This window comes from Pleurodeles waltl, chromosome 6 (genome assembly GCF_031143425.1).
Source record: "Pleurodeles waltl isolate 20211129_DDA chromosome 6, aPleWal1.hap1.20221129, whole genome shotgun sequence".
NCBI classification, from domain to species: Eukaryota; Metazoa; Chordata; class Amphibia; order Caudata; family Salamandridae; genus Pleurodeles; species Pleurodeles waltl.
Genome location: NC_090445.1, coordinates 237248398 through 237265676, shown reverse-complemented (window position 1 = coordinate 237265676; position 17279 = coordinate 237248398). Strand labels below are relative to the sequence as shown.

At 46.2% G+C, this 17279-nt stretch overlaps 1 protein-coding gene across 1 annotated transcript in view; it reads right to left on the bottom strand.

The window, feature by feature from the left end:
• The window catches only part of METTL2A (methyltransferase 2A, tRNA N3-cytidine), a 91669-nt gene that overhangs the window by 1473 nt on the left and 72917 nt on the right, over positions 1 to 17279 (bottom strand). Inside the window, exon 8 of the mRNA XM_069237984.1 lies at positions 5707 to 5772. Coding sequence (XP_069094085.1) covers positions 5707 to 5772 — 66 coding nt within the window. The remainder of the gene's footprint in view (positions 1 to 5706; positions 5773 to 17279) is intronic.

Here is a 17279-nt window from a genome sequence, read left to right as displayed (position 1 = left end):
ATCATATAAATATCTCCTGACTCAGCATTGCTCAGCAAACTTCATCAGGATTCGCATCACAAATGTGCTTGCAAACGTCTTTTAGATAAAGGGCTATAAGGATTTCAAGTTGAATTCCATTCTTTGTCAGACCTAGATCCATGGTGGTTTTAGCAATGGGTATAAAGGCACACACAAGCTCTGTAACTAAATTGCTCTAAAATGGGCTCCCGGATTCTGCAGTCGATACACGATGAGCGAGGCGCATTTAAAAAGGTCGGGTACCAAAGTCTCTGGATGCAGACTTGTGATGGAAAGAAATAAAAGAAAGACTAGAACAGTAGCCTTGTGGCCTGCTGCGCTCTGATGTGTGTGTTAAAGCATGGAGGGCATTAGACATCATTAACAAAGTTACCACAAAACGTATGTAATGATATAAGTAAACACAGATCTGCAAACACTTACAAGGAGTTACGGATAAATATTTCTATTTCCCTTGACAAATCTTTTTCATAGGTTTTTTTTCTTAATTTTAACAAAGCAAGACACGGTTACTTGCAACCCATAAATGGCAAACGCTCCACCAATGGAAGTTAATAAAGATATTTCATTTTACAAGGATGTACGCTTGCTGTGCTGTAGGTGTGAAGTTGAGTAGCAGCCTCACTTCATTCACATCACTATCTTTACATACTTAATAAGCTAAGTAGCAGGCACGCCCGATAGGTATAGAGCCTCCACTGCCATTGCAGCTGTATGTGGCATCAAACACGCTCCTTCACTGCCTGGTGCTGCTGGAGAACGGGTAAATAGTGCATTGCTAAAAAAGACAGGCACCCGTTTATTTGCTACATGTAAACGAAAGACGCTATTCTTGGAAAAAGTCAATGAGGTGTTTCGTCGCTGCGCATGCCACGTTATAACTCAATCAATTCCAACCAAAGGCTACTGCTCCCACATCTGGTAGCTTTTCAAAGATCCCGCTAAAAAGCATCTTTCTATCTGACCTGAACACAGCACCCTTTTGTGCTGACATCAATCACGCCAAGCCTCACACAGAGCAAGACCACCTCTGTGTTCTGCTTTAACCCAATCCTTGAGCCCAAAGCAAACCAGGCCTTACAACAAAATGGGGTTTATTAACATCCACAGAGTCCAAAAGCACACACTGCACACTCGAAAACTAATCTCTGAAACCAAATGTCATATTGTCGGTAGGACAGAAATATTGTTTGAAACAACTGAATTACGTTCTTATTGGATCAATTTCCCGTTTTACAATTATCCACAAGACTATGAAAGAAGGGATAAGGTAATTCTGTCTCACTCTGCACACAACTACGTAATACCCTGTCCCCATCCTTGGAAAGTATAGGAGTATACTGAATAATGAAGACGAATGTCTCTTTGATTGTAACATTGATCAGTCAAGTTCCTGGATACAACCCCTGAAAATGCACTTAGACAGTTCTGTGCCACACAGGCACTTGACAATGTTCACACAATAAAAAACATGGAAGGACCATTTCTTTGGTCAAACAAAAGCACAGCACAGCTGTCTGGCTTGCAAAAGACCTCTTGGGGACATTCAGAAAGCTTCCCTGGGCATGTATTAGGTCTAATTGCTTACCACTGGCTTTGTGTTTTGTAACTCACAGTTGCTTGCTTTCTGTTTGCTGGTTTTACCTGTTTTAGGCTGGCAAGCTTGAGTTACTCCCTCCTATGAAACATAGGCCCTCATTACGACCCTGGCGGTTGGCGGAGAAGTGGCAGTCCTACCGCCAACAGATTGGCGGTAAAAAGACTGGAATTATGACCATGGCGGTAAGTCATCCGCCACTTCTCCGATCCGACTGCCAGGGCGGAGACGACCGCTGGGCTGGAGACTTGGGTCTCCAGCCCGGCGGCCGTCACAAGACCGCCGGCGGTATCACGACCCGGCTGACCGCCATGAATTTCATGGGGTTGGGAACCGCCATGAAATCCATGGCGGTAAGCACTATCAGTGCCAGGGAATTCCTTCCCTGGCACTGATAGGGGTCTCCCCCACCCACGTGTCCTCCCCCCACACCCCCTGCCCCCCCTGTTATCTCCCAAAGGTGGCAGGACCCCCCTCCCCACCCCTACCCCCAACATCGCAACCCAGACACACACCGTACACGCATGCATACACCACCAACACACATACCCGCACACACATCACCAAACATGCCAATAGCCACACACACAGTCATACACGCACACCCACATACAGGCATACACAAACACATCCATTCAGACATACAGACAGACAGACACGCACACATTTCCAAACACAACACTCCCCGCAGGCATACACACACTCACACACCCCTCTACATACTCACACCTCCATTCACGCACACAACACCCCCCACTTACCTGGTCCGTTGATACTCCGGGAGGGGACGGGATCCATAGGGGCTGCTCCGCCGCCAGCACCCCATCAACAGAACACCGCCACGCCGGATCACGGAACGTGATTCGGTGGGCGGTGTTCTGTTGACATGGCTGTGGAGGTGGAGCAACCTCCACTTCCCCGCCGACCGCCAGTATGGCTGCTGGCAGCTCTCCGTCCGCCTGCACTGACGGTCTTCAGCACGGCGGTCCCTCAGCGGTCTTGCAAAAAGACCGCAGAGATTGTAATGACCACCATAGTCTGTTTACCTGCCTCCTTATTTTCTTCAGAGATGTGCTTGCGTTCTGTAAACAGGCACTTACATTTTGTTCTTGTCACATTTCCTGAGCATTTAAAGACAGAGGTCAAATATCGGGTTCTTCGGAGGGAGCTTCATGTTCACTTTTCTTTCAATTACTTCAAAGTGAGAGGATTTATGTGACAATCTTGCTGGGGTTGTGAAAGAAAAGGCTATTTTCTAGCACACAACAAACTTTAGATGTCTGTAAACTTTAGATGTCTGAAATACCTTTCACAATATATCACAAGTAGGAAAGCACAAAAGAAGCAAATTTTGTTGTAATTCTGAAGTGTGGTGGAAGCAAATATTTTTATATGATCAAAACACATCAATACACTATTTGACTGAGGTTAAATGTCAGGATTTTAAGAGGAGGCTTTGTGTTCACTTTTCTTTCCCTTACTTCAAAGTGAGAGGATTTATGTGACAAACTTGCCGAGGATATGAAAGGAAAGGCTATGTTCTAGCACACTACAAAATGTAGATGTCTGTAAATGAACTGTGCAAATATTTCAGAATATATCAGACTTAGGAAAGCAAAACTGAAGTACATTTTTGTTGTAATTGTGAAGTGTAGTGGAAACAAGTATTTTAATACAATCAAAACAAATCAATATACTAGGTGATGCCATATCCACGCATTATCATTGTGAGCTGTATAGTTTTATCACTAAAACTGTACGTCTGTGCAAATGTAATGGTTACTCCAATTGCAACTGTGTTGTCTCCAATGGCAGTGCGCTACCACATCATGCTCGCTCCACACAACACCACTCAACTCGGACATTCCATACAACTCTATGACACTAGACAACACACCACTACACCCCCCTCCCTTCCCCTCTACTCTACGCCCCTTCACTCTATGACGCAACACTCTACTCCACTCTGTGACACTTCACTCCACTCTAGGCTACACCACTCCACCAGCAGTCCATTCTACGACTCTCAACTCCACTCTGTGCCATTCCACAACACTCTACTTTATGACGCTCTATGCAACTCCTTCGGTGCCTCTCCGCAACACTTGACTCCACTCTATGACACACTACTCAACTCTATACCACTCAACATTATGCCACTTCTAGACACTGTACTCCACTCTATGACCCTACTCCTCGCTATGCCACTCCACAATAATCTTTTCCACTCCACGCCACTCTGTGTCAGTGTACTCCACTCTGACAGTCTAATCCAATTTATGTCCCTCTGCTCTGATACACTTATCCACTTTATGCCACTCCACTGTACACCACTCTACTCTTTATCACTCCATGCTACTCCACTTCCTCCATGGCACTCTCTGCCACTCCACTCTATACAACTCTACTCTACAACAATATACTCCACTCTACTATAATGTACGCAACTCCCTATACACCAAGTCAACTCTACAATACTCTATATCACTCCTCTCTACTCTATTCCCTATATGACTCCCTATGCCACTCCACTCTCCTCTAAGCCATTAACATTTAGCAATGCTGAACAGCAGCCACGCTTGTGTGAAACATTCTAAAATCAAATGGCAAAACTAATAACTCTTGCTTAGGCGAGACCTTCTGGCTTAGACAATGCTTCTTTTAATCTTCTTCAACCTTTCAAACAGGATAGTTTGGTACGTTCCTGCTACTTGCAGTAGAGTAAGCCTATAACCTATCCTAGTCAGGCACTACAAAGATGTAACAGGACAACGTAAGAAGCTGTCAAAACAAATTCTCATAATGTCTCAAATCCTGAAGCCTTTCTGATAAACTCTACCACAGTGGTTCTTAAACTTCTGTGGAACCCCACTTAATCACTACTGCATACTGGGGACCCCAGAGAATCATTATTGGAATCTGGGGACCCCACTGAGTCATTACTGGAAGCCGTGGACCTCCAGCCTAAGCATTTGAGATGGTTTAAACTGCAAAGCAATACACAGATGAAGCATTTTTAAATTCTATGGAGTACACTCATTGTCGATACTATATTCTGTTTGATGCACTTGCACTTCTCCCACGAATCAATCCAAGTATACTACTTTAATTTTTAGCCTCCAATTTCAAATGGCTTCACATGTACAGAACGTTTACATTTTTCAAATGCACATTTTACTTCTTTACTTATATACACTTTATTCATCTATTAATATTATTTCATTTTCTAAGCAGTCACAGACCCCCAGAGTTGGCTTCAGGGACCCCAGGGTATCCCCGGCCCACAGTTTAAGAACCACTGCCCTTCTGCAACACAAAACATCTCTGCATCACTGGACCATTCCCAGGACAGCACAACAAAATGACTCTCATATCTATCGACACATGACTGATGTCTGGCCGAAGTGCATCAAAAACAATGTCAAACTAGAGAGCATAAGAGGCCAATCGGTGGCAAAAAAAAGACTAGACACCATAAAGCAAACAAAGAAACAGAGAGGTGCTTCTTGCAATAAACACATTAATAAGGCCCCATACCAGGAAGATTTTCAAGATATGCCTTCAGCAATCTAAATCAGATGTCCTAAAGAGGATACTATATACAACTCCAAATCAGTGCAAGGACATTGTGGTGCTCCGAGTCTGAGACAACATCATAAACAATTCTGTCTCCAATAGCTCAGACAATGTCAAGCAGTCCCTTCATTATTATTCTACTCCAGCTGCAATCTGCATTTAACACGTACACCTCGACAACGTTATGGGTGTCTAGAATGGCCCTTAAACCAAAGTTGCCTAACAAGCTGTGAAGGCTGTCCTGCGTTGTTCACAAAACAACTGTTACCCTCTCAAGAAGCAGCTACCACGTCTATGAAAAATCAAATTCATGGGCCCCCCGGCGGTGTGATGGGTCGGCACATAAACGTCACTAGCTTCTCCTCCAGCTAACTCATGATATCCTACATAAATGTGTGGAAAAAGCTATTTCAGTTCCAGAGGTCTTAATGAGTGAGGCTTGGGGCCTCATTTATTTCAGTCACAATAAAAGAGAACACTTACTCTGCCCCTCAGTAATGGGCACCACATACCTTGCGTGAAGAAATACACCCTGGTTCCATCCCCTCTCACATAGAAATTCTCAGATAAACAGCGACCTGCCGAAAAGGAGACATGACACGCATTTACTTTCATTTTGAATACATGAACAATTTACTAAACACATCACAATTAATAAAGCCACACATTTAATAAAATATATAAATTGAACATTATTAGACTACAAAACCTCTTTTGGTGAGGAACTTACAGAGAAAAAATATTTCACAGTGTATAATTAGAAACACTTAAGTCCAGGCCTCCTCAGAAGAGCAGGTATGACAAATCTCAGAGCACCCCAAAGCCCCAGGGGAACATGAGCTAAGCCTCTCTACTTCCCGCTCCCTCCCTGTTTATTCTCAAGTTCACATTTATGACTATAGAGTCTGCAGGCCTGAAAAGGCCTGAAAATAGAAATGTGTGATATTATGGTGCAGTTATTCATTAAGCAAACTGTTAAACACTGAAAAAGTCACTAAAACACATGAAACAACTATTAAGCACCAAGAGGGTTTGAATAGCTCACTGCCACAGGTTCACATCTCTCGGTCAAGTCAGCAGTCACAAACAATCATTATCAATACAGCTGCTGTTTCACTATTGTGTGTTAATTAGAGGGGCCTCATCAACTTGCTGTGTGGAAAATAGATTGGCCTCATTATGACTTCGGCGGTCTTGCAAAAAGACCGCCGAAGCCGCGGGTGCCACAATACCGCCAGTGCTGGCGGTATGTGTGGCATCCTATTTTGACATTTCCGCTGGCCCAGGGGAAAAGTCACATCAACATTGAAGTCGGCTCATAATAGAGCCGGCGGCAATGTTGATGTGCAGTGGGTGCAGCAGTGGCCGTCGCGCATTTCACTGCCCAAAATTCGGGCAGTGAAATGCAAGATTGGGCTGTGCCTGGGCCCCCCGACCCCCGAGTCCCCCCTACCGCCAGCCTTTCCATGGCGGTGGTATATATCAGCCAGGCGTGAAAAGCGGGCGTCTCCAACTACTCCACTGCAGGGAAATCTCACGCTTCACTAGAAGCAGTGCTATAGCCGTGAATCTACAGGCCCCGCGTGAGACATCTCACACATACCCCAGCAAGGCGAGAAGCGGGTCATGCGCTAAGTCAGCTCCTATCATTAAGGAGAGTTGCGTATGAACTGTGCCAAAAAGCTTCTTACAGGGCCACAGGACCATGTAAAGTTTGCAAAGTCAGTGTCTGCGACATGGAATTTCGAGTGGTTGGAGGATCTTGTTGGGTCTATTTTACCAGGGCACTGGGTGTGGTGTATAGGCGTTGGATGAATTTGTAATGTATAAGTTTGTTGTTAGGTTATATGAGCTTGGTTTGGTTGCAGCAGTAATGCCAGATTTTGTCAGTTATGGAGCAGCCCAGTTCGGGTCGGCAGTAATGCTACACAAGAGTTGTAGAGTTTGGACACCAAAGGCCCCCCGTCAGAGTCCTGTTATAACTAACGTCAAGGAACTGAACTCCTGAGGAGCCAGTGGGATTTGTGCAAGCAGAGCGCTGTGGACGTGTCACAAAACAAAATGGTCCATGGGGGTTGGGTTGACAAACTGCACATCGTCAGCGTGCAACAGAGCATGGCCATCTGGGAAGAGATCCCTGAACCCAAGTAAAGCATGTTGAGACAACGTACATCGAACCAGCCTTTACCGCATGAGGGGTAACTACTGGTTATCTGCTAGTGACAGTGCAGGGGAACAGAGGAGGTCCCACTTGAGCAGACGAAGGAGCTTCTTCCACACCCAGCACGTAATAAAAAGTATCTGTATGCCAATTGGGTCAAGTGGGATACCCTTCCGAAGGAGAGAGGGGAGTGCTGTGGGTTCTGCCTGGTCACGCTTGGGAATGACATACGGAACTGGGTATTACAAAAATACATGGTGCAGCTGTTAGTAATGGGGTCTCTAGTTGGCAGAGGTATGCACCCTGTCCAAGTAGGGACCACAATCCTAGAGAAGGCAAGTCAATTACATGACGTAAATTAGCCTTGGCACAGAGCAGGCAGGCCTAACTTAGAAGGCAACGTGCAAGGTATTTCTGCAGCACACACACAATATTCACAGGAGGAACACAACACAAAAACAGACTCCACACGGATGTAGAAAAATAAAGCTTGTTTATCTAGTTAATTTGAAATTAGCATGGTACAGATCCAATTCGCAACTGGTTGAATATTTGCTTTGCAGACTCAGAAATAAAGCAAGATTGATAATCAATGATGCGATTAAAGAGGTGGTGCCGGGGATTCCTCAGCATGAGTGCATTGTGATTCCACAGAATATGGTAATGTCCTAGCGGGCAGCGGGCAGCGGACAGGTGATTCAAAGTCACCAGAGAAGCAGGTGGGGACCGCAGGCAAACGGTGCAGCGGCCAGGTTTAGCAAGGCCACTCCCGGGGCATGGAGAATAATGGCGGCGGCGGCTATTGGGGCCGCTCCGGGAGATCGAAGCGGCACGCTACAAAGTTTGGCAGAACCAATCAGGATGGCCAAAGATGCAAGTTGCAGAGTTTGGCAAATCTGCTTGTGGTGGTTTGAACTAGCGAGCGGCACAGGTTAAGCAGGGCCCCTCCGGGTGATGAAAGTTGCAAGTGGCAGAGTTTCGCAAAGCGGCTTGGGGTGATTCGAAGTAGCGCGTGGCAAAGGTTCAGCAGGGCTGCTCCGGGTGATCAAAGTTGCAAGTGGCAGAGTTTGGCAAAGCCACTCAGGGTGATTCGAAGTAGAGAGCAGCAACAGAAAGCACAAGCTGCTCTGAGTTATTTTGGGTTTGGTGAACGAGTCTTGGGCTATCAGACAGAGATCAACAGGCAGCAAGGCAGCGCAGCAAAGCTGGGCCACAGTTCCTGGGAGCAGTCAATCCTGGCAGAGTGGCAATCCTGGCACAAAGCAATCTTTACTTCAGCAGCGTTTCCTTGAACCCAGAAGCGCACTGTTTTTAGTGGGTTGTGGACTCAGTACTTGCACTGAAAAGTGCCTTTGATCTGGGGGTGACTACAAAGAGTTCTTGAGAAGTGTAAAGGGCCCCCTTTCTGGTCAGCCTTGGCCCCACACTAACAGTGGGAGGTAATCGGCCCTCTTGTGAGGGCTCTGGCCACTACTTTTTGAGATGTAAGAGGGAGCCCTTCCCAACCCCCTCCCCAGGAAGACTCATCAGTACACAGATGAATGCAAATGTAGCTGAGTATCCTATGTTGTGGGTGTCCGAAGGGAACGCACAAGGGTAGTTGTCACCTAGCCCAACCAAGATGTATTGGAGATAGGCTGTGGGCACACAGGCCAGCAAGTGCAGAGAAATGCCCACTTTCTAAAAGTTGGCATTTCTAAAATAGTAATCATATATCTGACCTTACCAGTAAAAATGATTTATTATTACCATTCCAATGGTACTAAACGTAAGGCAACTGCTTCTCTCAGATCAGGTTACAGCTTAAAAGTATTATAAATAATTTCCAATGCTTGCCTATGAGAAGGGGTGGGCCTCACAGTAATGAAAAACGACTTTGGGAGATTTTCATTACCAGGACATGAAAACTTAAAAGTATATTTCCTGCCTTTTACTTGCATGACACCCTATAGGCTACCACGGCCTACTATAGAGGTGAGATATGTAAGAAAAGGGGAGTTTAAGGCTTGGCAACAGGCTTTAAATGCCAAGTCGGGATGGCAGTGAGACTGCACAAACAGGCTCTGCAGTGACAGGCATGAGACATGTTTACAGGGTTAATTAAGTGGGTGGCACAATCAGTGCTGCAGGCCCACTAGTAGCATTCAATTTTCAGGCCTGGGGTATATGCTAAACTACTTTACAAGGCTCCTACATGTAATTGTTGCAATTGTGGATACACCAATGTTACCATGTTTTAGGGGAGAAGCACATGCATTTAGCACTGGTTGGAAGTGGTAAAGTGCTCAGAGTCCTAAGGTCGGCAAAAAGATGATCATAAAAATAGGAGGAGAAAGGCAAAAGAGTCTGGGGTAAGAGCAGCCTAAGGATGTCAGGTCTAACAGCAGCCAAATAGTAAAGTTGGAAATGTGGTACCGTGAACCCCCCATGGCTGTAAGGGAGCACCAAAGTGTCCCAGCCAGCCCAGGGTCTACGGCCTGTCCAGGCCAACCGTATGAGGAGACTCCGTAGTGTGGAGAAAAATGCGTTGGTGAGGGGTAGCAGTTTATTTAGAAAAAGATAAAAAAATCGGGGGTACAGTACCATTTTTATGATAGCTATTCAGCCCATGGAAAGTGGGAGCATAACCTACCGTTCAATTTGCTTTGTTCACTTGTCCATAGCTGGGCAGTAATTCAAGCGGATTACCTGCTCTTTTCCCAATCAAGCGAAATGCAGAGGTATCGGACAGGGCTATCACACCACTTCAGGGGGATCATCTTGGTTGCTATTGGTGAGGTGATATCAGTGAGTGGGAAGAGTTCAGTTTTTGTTCCAGTTTATAGTGAGACTGGAGAACCTCCGCGCATCCAACATCCTGGATTACAAGGGCCATGTTTTCAGCTGGATGTCAGACAAATAATAAAATGTCATCTGCATGTAAGGATAGGAGTAACAGGCCTGGTTTAAAAAATTGTTATCCGCGGTGAAGATGTTTTTCCAAAAGAAGTCGGACCACAGGATTCATGGCTATAATAAAAAGAAGTGGGGGAGGGGGAAGAGGGCAACCCTGTCTAGTCCCTTTAGTGATGTCAAAAGTGACTGTAAGAGAGCCATTGCCCATATGCAGGCCCCGGGCTGGGAATACATGACATGACTAGTACGATGAACTTGTGGGGCAGTCGAGGCTTCTGTAACGTCACCCATAAGAAAGGCCACTCTAGAGAGTCAAACACTTTCTTAGCGTCTAGTAGAGCAATTGTCGCTGGCACCATGAGGGACATTCTGTACAGCACCAAGAAGATGGTATGCAGGTCAGAGAGGTAGAACAATGTGGGATGAACCTTGACTGCAACAGTGAAATGATCTGATCTAACAAAAAGGACAGTCGGATCGTCAACACTTTGGTCAATATTTTGCTATTAAAATCAAGCAGTGACAAGGGCTGGAATTAGGGGCAGTTGAATGGGTCCTTCCCAAGTTTCACTAATAATGGGATCACGGCCTCACGCAGCGTTGGGGGTAGGGCCTCTGCGCCTAGAGACTCAGTGTACATCTCTAGTAAGTGCAGAGCTAGTAAATGTTTATAAGACTTGTTGGAAAACCCCGTGAGTCCATCCAGGCTGGGAGCATTGGACCCATCGAGGGAATTGATTGATTGTATGATTTCTTCACTGGAGATCGGCTCGTTGTGAAATTGCTGCTGGGCATCTATTATCCAGACCATGGCTACCTCAGACAGCTACTCTGTCTTGGCTGCGTCGTCACTAGAGGTGGAGGCAGAGTATAGGTGTGTGTAGTACCTAAGTTACTATCTCTCTGGCTCCATCAAACAGCTGCAGCTTAGGGATGTATGCTTTGCCCCTGAGTGGGCATAGCAGTCATGCCAAGGTGCGGCCCTGGTGCTCACCCTCCCCTTATCTTCGAGCTCTAGCATGTTTCCCCAGGAATGCCACCTCTTACTTAGCCAGCTCTATGAATTCGTCCAGTAGAGCAGTCTGCTGCAATGACTGCTGCCCGTGCCGTTGTTGTGTTTCTGCGCTATCGATATTGCGTAGTTTAGTTTCTTCGCTGCCTAGAGCTCAGCACTCCTGAGTGTTTAGTAATGCATATCCCCCTAATGAATGCCTCCCAGAGGGCGGCCTGCGTGGGGACCGTCCCCCCTATTCAACTCGAAGAATTCAACAATCAAAGTACCAAGCTCGGACTGAAACATTTTGTTGAGTAGGGCATTACAGGGGAAATGCCAGAGTAGATTAACGCCCGCCTCCCTCACCCCCATATCACATCACCAACATATGGACAGGGGAGGGAATCAGAAAGAGTGTGTGGGAAGTGGGTCACACTGTTTAGCCATGGTGTGGCAGAGAGTAGCCAGTAGTCTATGCCGGTCCATGTGTTGTGTGGGGCAGAATAAAATGTATAATCAGGAGTCCTGTAGTTCCAAGAGGATGGGACCTCCCTATAAGATAAACGAACATAAACACAACTCCCAGGATGTCTCCCTCCACTCTACACCCACATTGGGCACATGAGTACTCAGTGGGTTCGTCAACCCATAACCAACAAATGAAAAACAAATACCCCAATAGTCTGCAGTGTGGTGTACATCTCTGTGGTGAACAATACTACAGTGCTTGGGACCCAATTATAGATCGTAAGTGAAACAGCAGGATCCAAAAAAGGGATGCTGAATGTAGCTGGGGTGTGGCCTTACTGGGTGGTAATACAACAAAGCGGTACTATACCACAGGTTTAGTGGCCAAGAGTGTACAAAATGTGGGCAATTCAATGCGCTTCATGGCGTTCCTGTCTGCGCTGGACGAGGCATGCAAGTCTGGGGGAGAGTGGGTAGTAGTGGCACAGAAGGAGGGCGATTTCTCTTTGTTGTACTGCTTACAGAAAGCCAGGACATCCACAGGGGTATCAAAAAAGTGGGCCTTGCCATTCACATCCATCCTCAAAAGGGCAGGATAGAGCATGTCTTATGTCAGTCGAGTTTCAGTAGCATGATTTTGGCTTTGGCGTTTTTGCAGCGAGCGAATTGCACATCATTTTGCACCACTATGGTGACATCCGGGAAGAAGGAGAGTTGGGAGCCTTGATGCTGAATTTGACCTTCTTGCGGGCCAGACACAGTGCCCCGATCCCAAAAATTGAGGAGACAGGCGATAATGGGGCGCGGCGGGGCGCCTGGGGAGGGCCACGGTCTTAATGAGCGCGCTCCACCATAAAGGTGGGTGTAAAGTTTTGGTGGCCAAAAAGTTCTGTTAGAAGGCGCTCAACAAAGAGATCCATCTGCCCGGTGTCTGTGGACTCTGCGTCTCCCAAAGTGCACAGGTTGCAGCGGTAGGATCTAGCCTCAAGGTCTCAATGGCCATAAACTTGAGGATTTTCTCTGTTTTCTCTAGACTCTTAGTCACGGTCGCTGACTCGTCCTCTAGAGTTGAAATGCACTCCTCTACACCTTTCAGCCAGACATTTTGGTGGTCCAGACACCCCCCCATGAGGTTTACTCGGTTCATATGGGAGTCAAACAGAGCGTCTATGGAGCAGAACCCTGCAAGGAGTTCCACCACGATGGCTGCCATTATTGGACCTCGGCCTCCCTAGCACACTCGAATAGGAGTTTGTGCTGCCTAGGGTCTCCGCGCACCATAGTCAGTGAAATCCTGGTTGCAAACTGTTCCGGGGACAGAACTCAGTGCCAGAAGTAATCAGCATGGTCCACTGTCAGCACAAGAATGCACAGGTCTGGACGCATGTCCGCAGGGGGGTAGGTATAGCTAAAAGCAAGCGTGATAGTACCTGTGCCCTGCTCTTAAGGACCCCCCACGTCACCAGGACCAGTGTGATGAGAATTGCAAGCCAGGCGCCCTCAGCAGGACCAGAGGGCTGACTCAAGCAGACGGCCTGCAGCGTCCCCTTAATCGGTCTCCAATGTAGCAGGTAGGTCCCACACCCCGCGGTGATGAATAGCACTGGAGATCCGGCGTCACACCCGGGGCCGGATGGTTCAGACAGCCGGCCAGGCGGGGCCAATCTGGGGGGGGGTGTCTGCAAGTGCTAGCTATCACCACGGACCTCGCCAACCGCCTGCACTACAGCTGTATGACTAGATGGCCAGTGTGGAGTTACCCCCTCTGTAAGTCAGCTCATCAGGGCCAGCAGCGCGCAGCCCATCAAGCCACCAGCAAGCACTCCAGAGCACGGATCACCCCCTCAGGGTGAGAAAGGCTGCGGGATGAGTAGGCTCTTACCAGAGCACAGAGGGCACTTGCATGCATCTAGCCATCTGCCGCCTGTATGCATCAGTGCCGCACCAGGCGACCGCAGAGTCATCTCAGATCTGCCAATCCCGGCCCAGCATTGGCATTAAATCTATGGTATCTGGCAGCCGCAGGGCCCAACTGCAGGCATCCGAGGCGTGACTGGGGCAGGAAAGAAGCATTGGTGACGCGGCAGGGCATGGTAGCCCACGGCCTCATGTTCAGCTGCGGCCCGGGTGGCAGCGGGTCTACGAGGCAGGAGCCGGGCCTCCAGACACACGGTTTAGCTCTGCACAGCTGCTGCAGCACACATTCACCAAGCTGCAGCCACCCAACTTCCCCCCCCCAGGTCTGCTCACAGTGCCCTACATATTATGGGCCCATGATGACCATTGATACTAAATATGGCCTGTTTAATTAGGATTCAGGGGTCGACACTGGAGCTTTAGCACCGTGCAGCCATCTTGGTCATCGGCGTGGCCATACCCCTTGAAGTCTGCAAACTTGCTGAAGAAACTGAAGGTCTGCCTGCCAACTATAAGCCTGCCTGCTCAGATGGGGGGAGACTGCCTGGACCTACAGGAGGAGAGACTGTCCAGGAGAAGACATCTGTTTCTGGTGAGCAAAACACCCAGACGCTGCTGACATGCAAAGCTGAAGCTCACCCATGACATGAGGGGTTTTATTCTCGCTCACAGTTGACATGTACAAAAACCAAGACGGAGAGGTAACCATGTGCTGTCTGACACCTCTGCAATGCCCGAAGCCATGGTGCTTTGTGACGTCAAGCCAGTTCAGTGGAGGACCTGGGAAGACTTGTCATTGTCACCAAAGTAGAAGCCTCTTCTCAGCCGGGAAGGCACAACTACCTGCAATGACCACGTATCAGATCTCGGACCGGAGACACCATCTGCCAGGATAGGCACACGTGGGCAGGCCTGCTGTGTTACTCACCTGCTGTGGACAATTTCTGAGTAAAGTCACTGCTCTGGTTCCATGTCAGGGGACTGGCCGCTGAAAGCTCAGAGCAAGAAGAATGCCACCAGCAGTGTGCGAATGCAGTAACAAGGCCTCATGAGTGAAAGACTGAGCTACATCATGAGAACACCATATTCTACAGCAGCAATATTGACTATTTCTAATGCAATTCTATTTAGGGGAGAAACAGCAGATCTTATTATGAATAATCTATAGGAATAGAGACCTAATGAACTGCACATGTGGCTAATATATATCTATGCTTTGGTAGAAATCCCATAGACACAAGAGAAGCTCCTACATTGGAGACTGTGCCACAGTTTGTGTAAATGCTCACGTATGAACTGTGGTGGGAATGACAACCCCGCTGAATTGTGTAGTTCTGCTGTTTTATTCAAGTTTGGTGATGTAATGTCCCCTAAGGCCAGACTCCTTTTTAAGCAGGGCAATACTCAATTTTCTGCCTGCTCATCAGCATGTCTACCTTTGACATAGATGGCGCCTTTCCTCATCTTTCCAAGAACCTGTGAAGTTAACAAGTCATTCAGACAATGACATTGATAAGACACCTAATGATACATCAGTCTAGGACAAGAGTCTTGTTATCTATAATTCAAAAGGCAGCTAGTAAAATAACAAAAACAATGTAGTTTGAATTAACATATGTTTACCATATGGTGACGGGCACGGAGCGAACTCTATTTCTCACTCTGCTGGCAAAGAAAACAAATAACAAAGAAGCATTATGTAGACTTCACTAAATAATATAAATGTACTCTTCTCTTGTAAGCTTTACTTTGTCTACCTATCACCATATGTCACGTCTCTATCAATCTGTCCTCCATCCCCACTCTTGCTAATCCCAAACTCAGTCTACTACTTTCATCTCCAAAATAACCCTGCCTAAGCTCTTCCTCCTCTTCCAGCTCACCCAAACCTCAGTTTACTACCATGATCTCCTAAACAACCCTACTAAATTCTCCCCCATTTATCTCACCTTTGACTCATCCAAAACCCCTCTTGCTACTATGATCTCCTTAACCCTTTCCACAGTCTCTTCCCTCCTCCATCCCTCCTTTACTCATCGCAAGCTTCATCCTATTACTATAAATTCCCAATTAACACTTCTGGATTCTTCCCTCCTGTATCCCTCTATTACTCTAGTCAATCAAACTAACATATCCTCTGCTCAAATTAATAATAATACTAAAACTGTACTAATTTCCCTATACTAATCCACCACTAATTCCTCTTGGGTTCCAGAGTAGTGTGCTACTCGCCAAAAAGCACTTTGACGCCTCGTTAGGGGTAGTAAGTGCTATATAAATACTATTACAATACAATACAACATTTGTTTATACTAATGCCTATAAGACTAGCAAATTGATGTACACAGATTATGTCAGAAATTCCTCCAAAATTCCCCATGTAAGATAAGATAAGAACAGTATAATCAATCTTATCAACTGGCCCCTTAAATAGAGAGGTCCTTCGCCCAAGGTTATCACACAAGATATTGCCAGAAGATCCTGACAGAGAATGCTATATTGCTATAGCGACGCACCATCCAGTCCCATGCTCATAGCTGAAACTGAGCCAAGTTTGAGGGCTGCAATCTTTCTGTTGACAGACATTTTGCTCCCTGCACTGCAGAGCATAATTAAATAGCGCTGATGTTGTAGGTGGCAACATGTCTGTCAACAGGTTGTGAAAGGGAGCAGTGGCATAGCAATAAACAAAACAGCAAAAAATAGCAATCACTGTGGGGCAAATACCAGCGTTGAGAGAGCGTTGAGAGATAGTCTGTGGTTGCAATACAATGAAATTCCTGCAAATCAAGTCTGTGAAGAGAGGATCTGGGCCCAGCAGAAGCTTGATTCCCTTTCGAGGGAACACTCTCTCCCAGCTACTGAGAACTAAAGCTTCTTGCTGTAAACAAGATATATAGTGCGCCAAATCCTATGAAACTCTAGATCAGTGCTTCCCAATCTTTTTAGAACCATTACCTCATTTTTAGAACAAAACAATTTTGCGACGCATCTGGTTTTAATGAACATGAGAAAGGTGATTTTCTAATGTAACTAAAGCATCCTATGGTGGCACTTGGTCATTTACAGGCAGCCATTTTCCATTGAAATGTGTACTAAAATTGCACATACATAGAGGTTTACTGATGAAAACTCTATTGCACACAAATTATAATTTGCATCACCAAGTAAAGCTCCAGATTTGTTTTGTTCCTATTAAAATCTAAGTTTCTATCACATTTCAGGGTTACAAGAAATGTGATTAATTTTTGCTTTCCTAACTGTTCATTTACATATATTTACATTTTGCTGTGTATGACAAAACAACTGCATCCTACAGCCTTTCTGTTCACACTCCCTGTACTCTAGCGAGATTGTCATACAATTTCATAATTTTCTTTTCCTGACAGCAAAGTGAGAGGAGTTTGTAAACACCAATGCCAATATTAAAAAACATAAGCAGTAATTTGTCAGGAGATATAGCCTGACATTTGACCTTTGCCTTTGAAGGGATTCAAATGTGACACGATAAATACAGAATTTAAGTAATCTTTATTTATTGCTTAGACTTTCTCAATTCACCAAAAATCGGCTCATGACACAACAGTGGGTCACAACACAGTTTAGGAATTACTATTCCAGATGCAATTTAAGCTACTCTATGCTCTCAA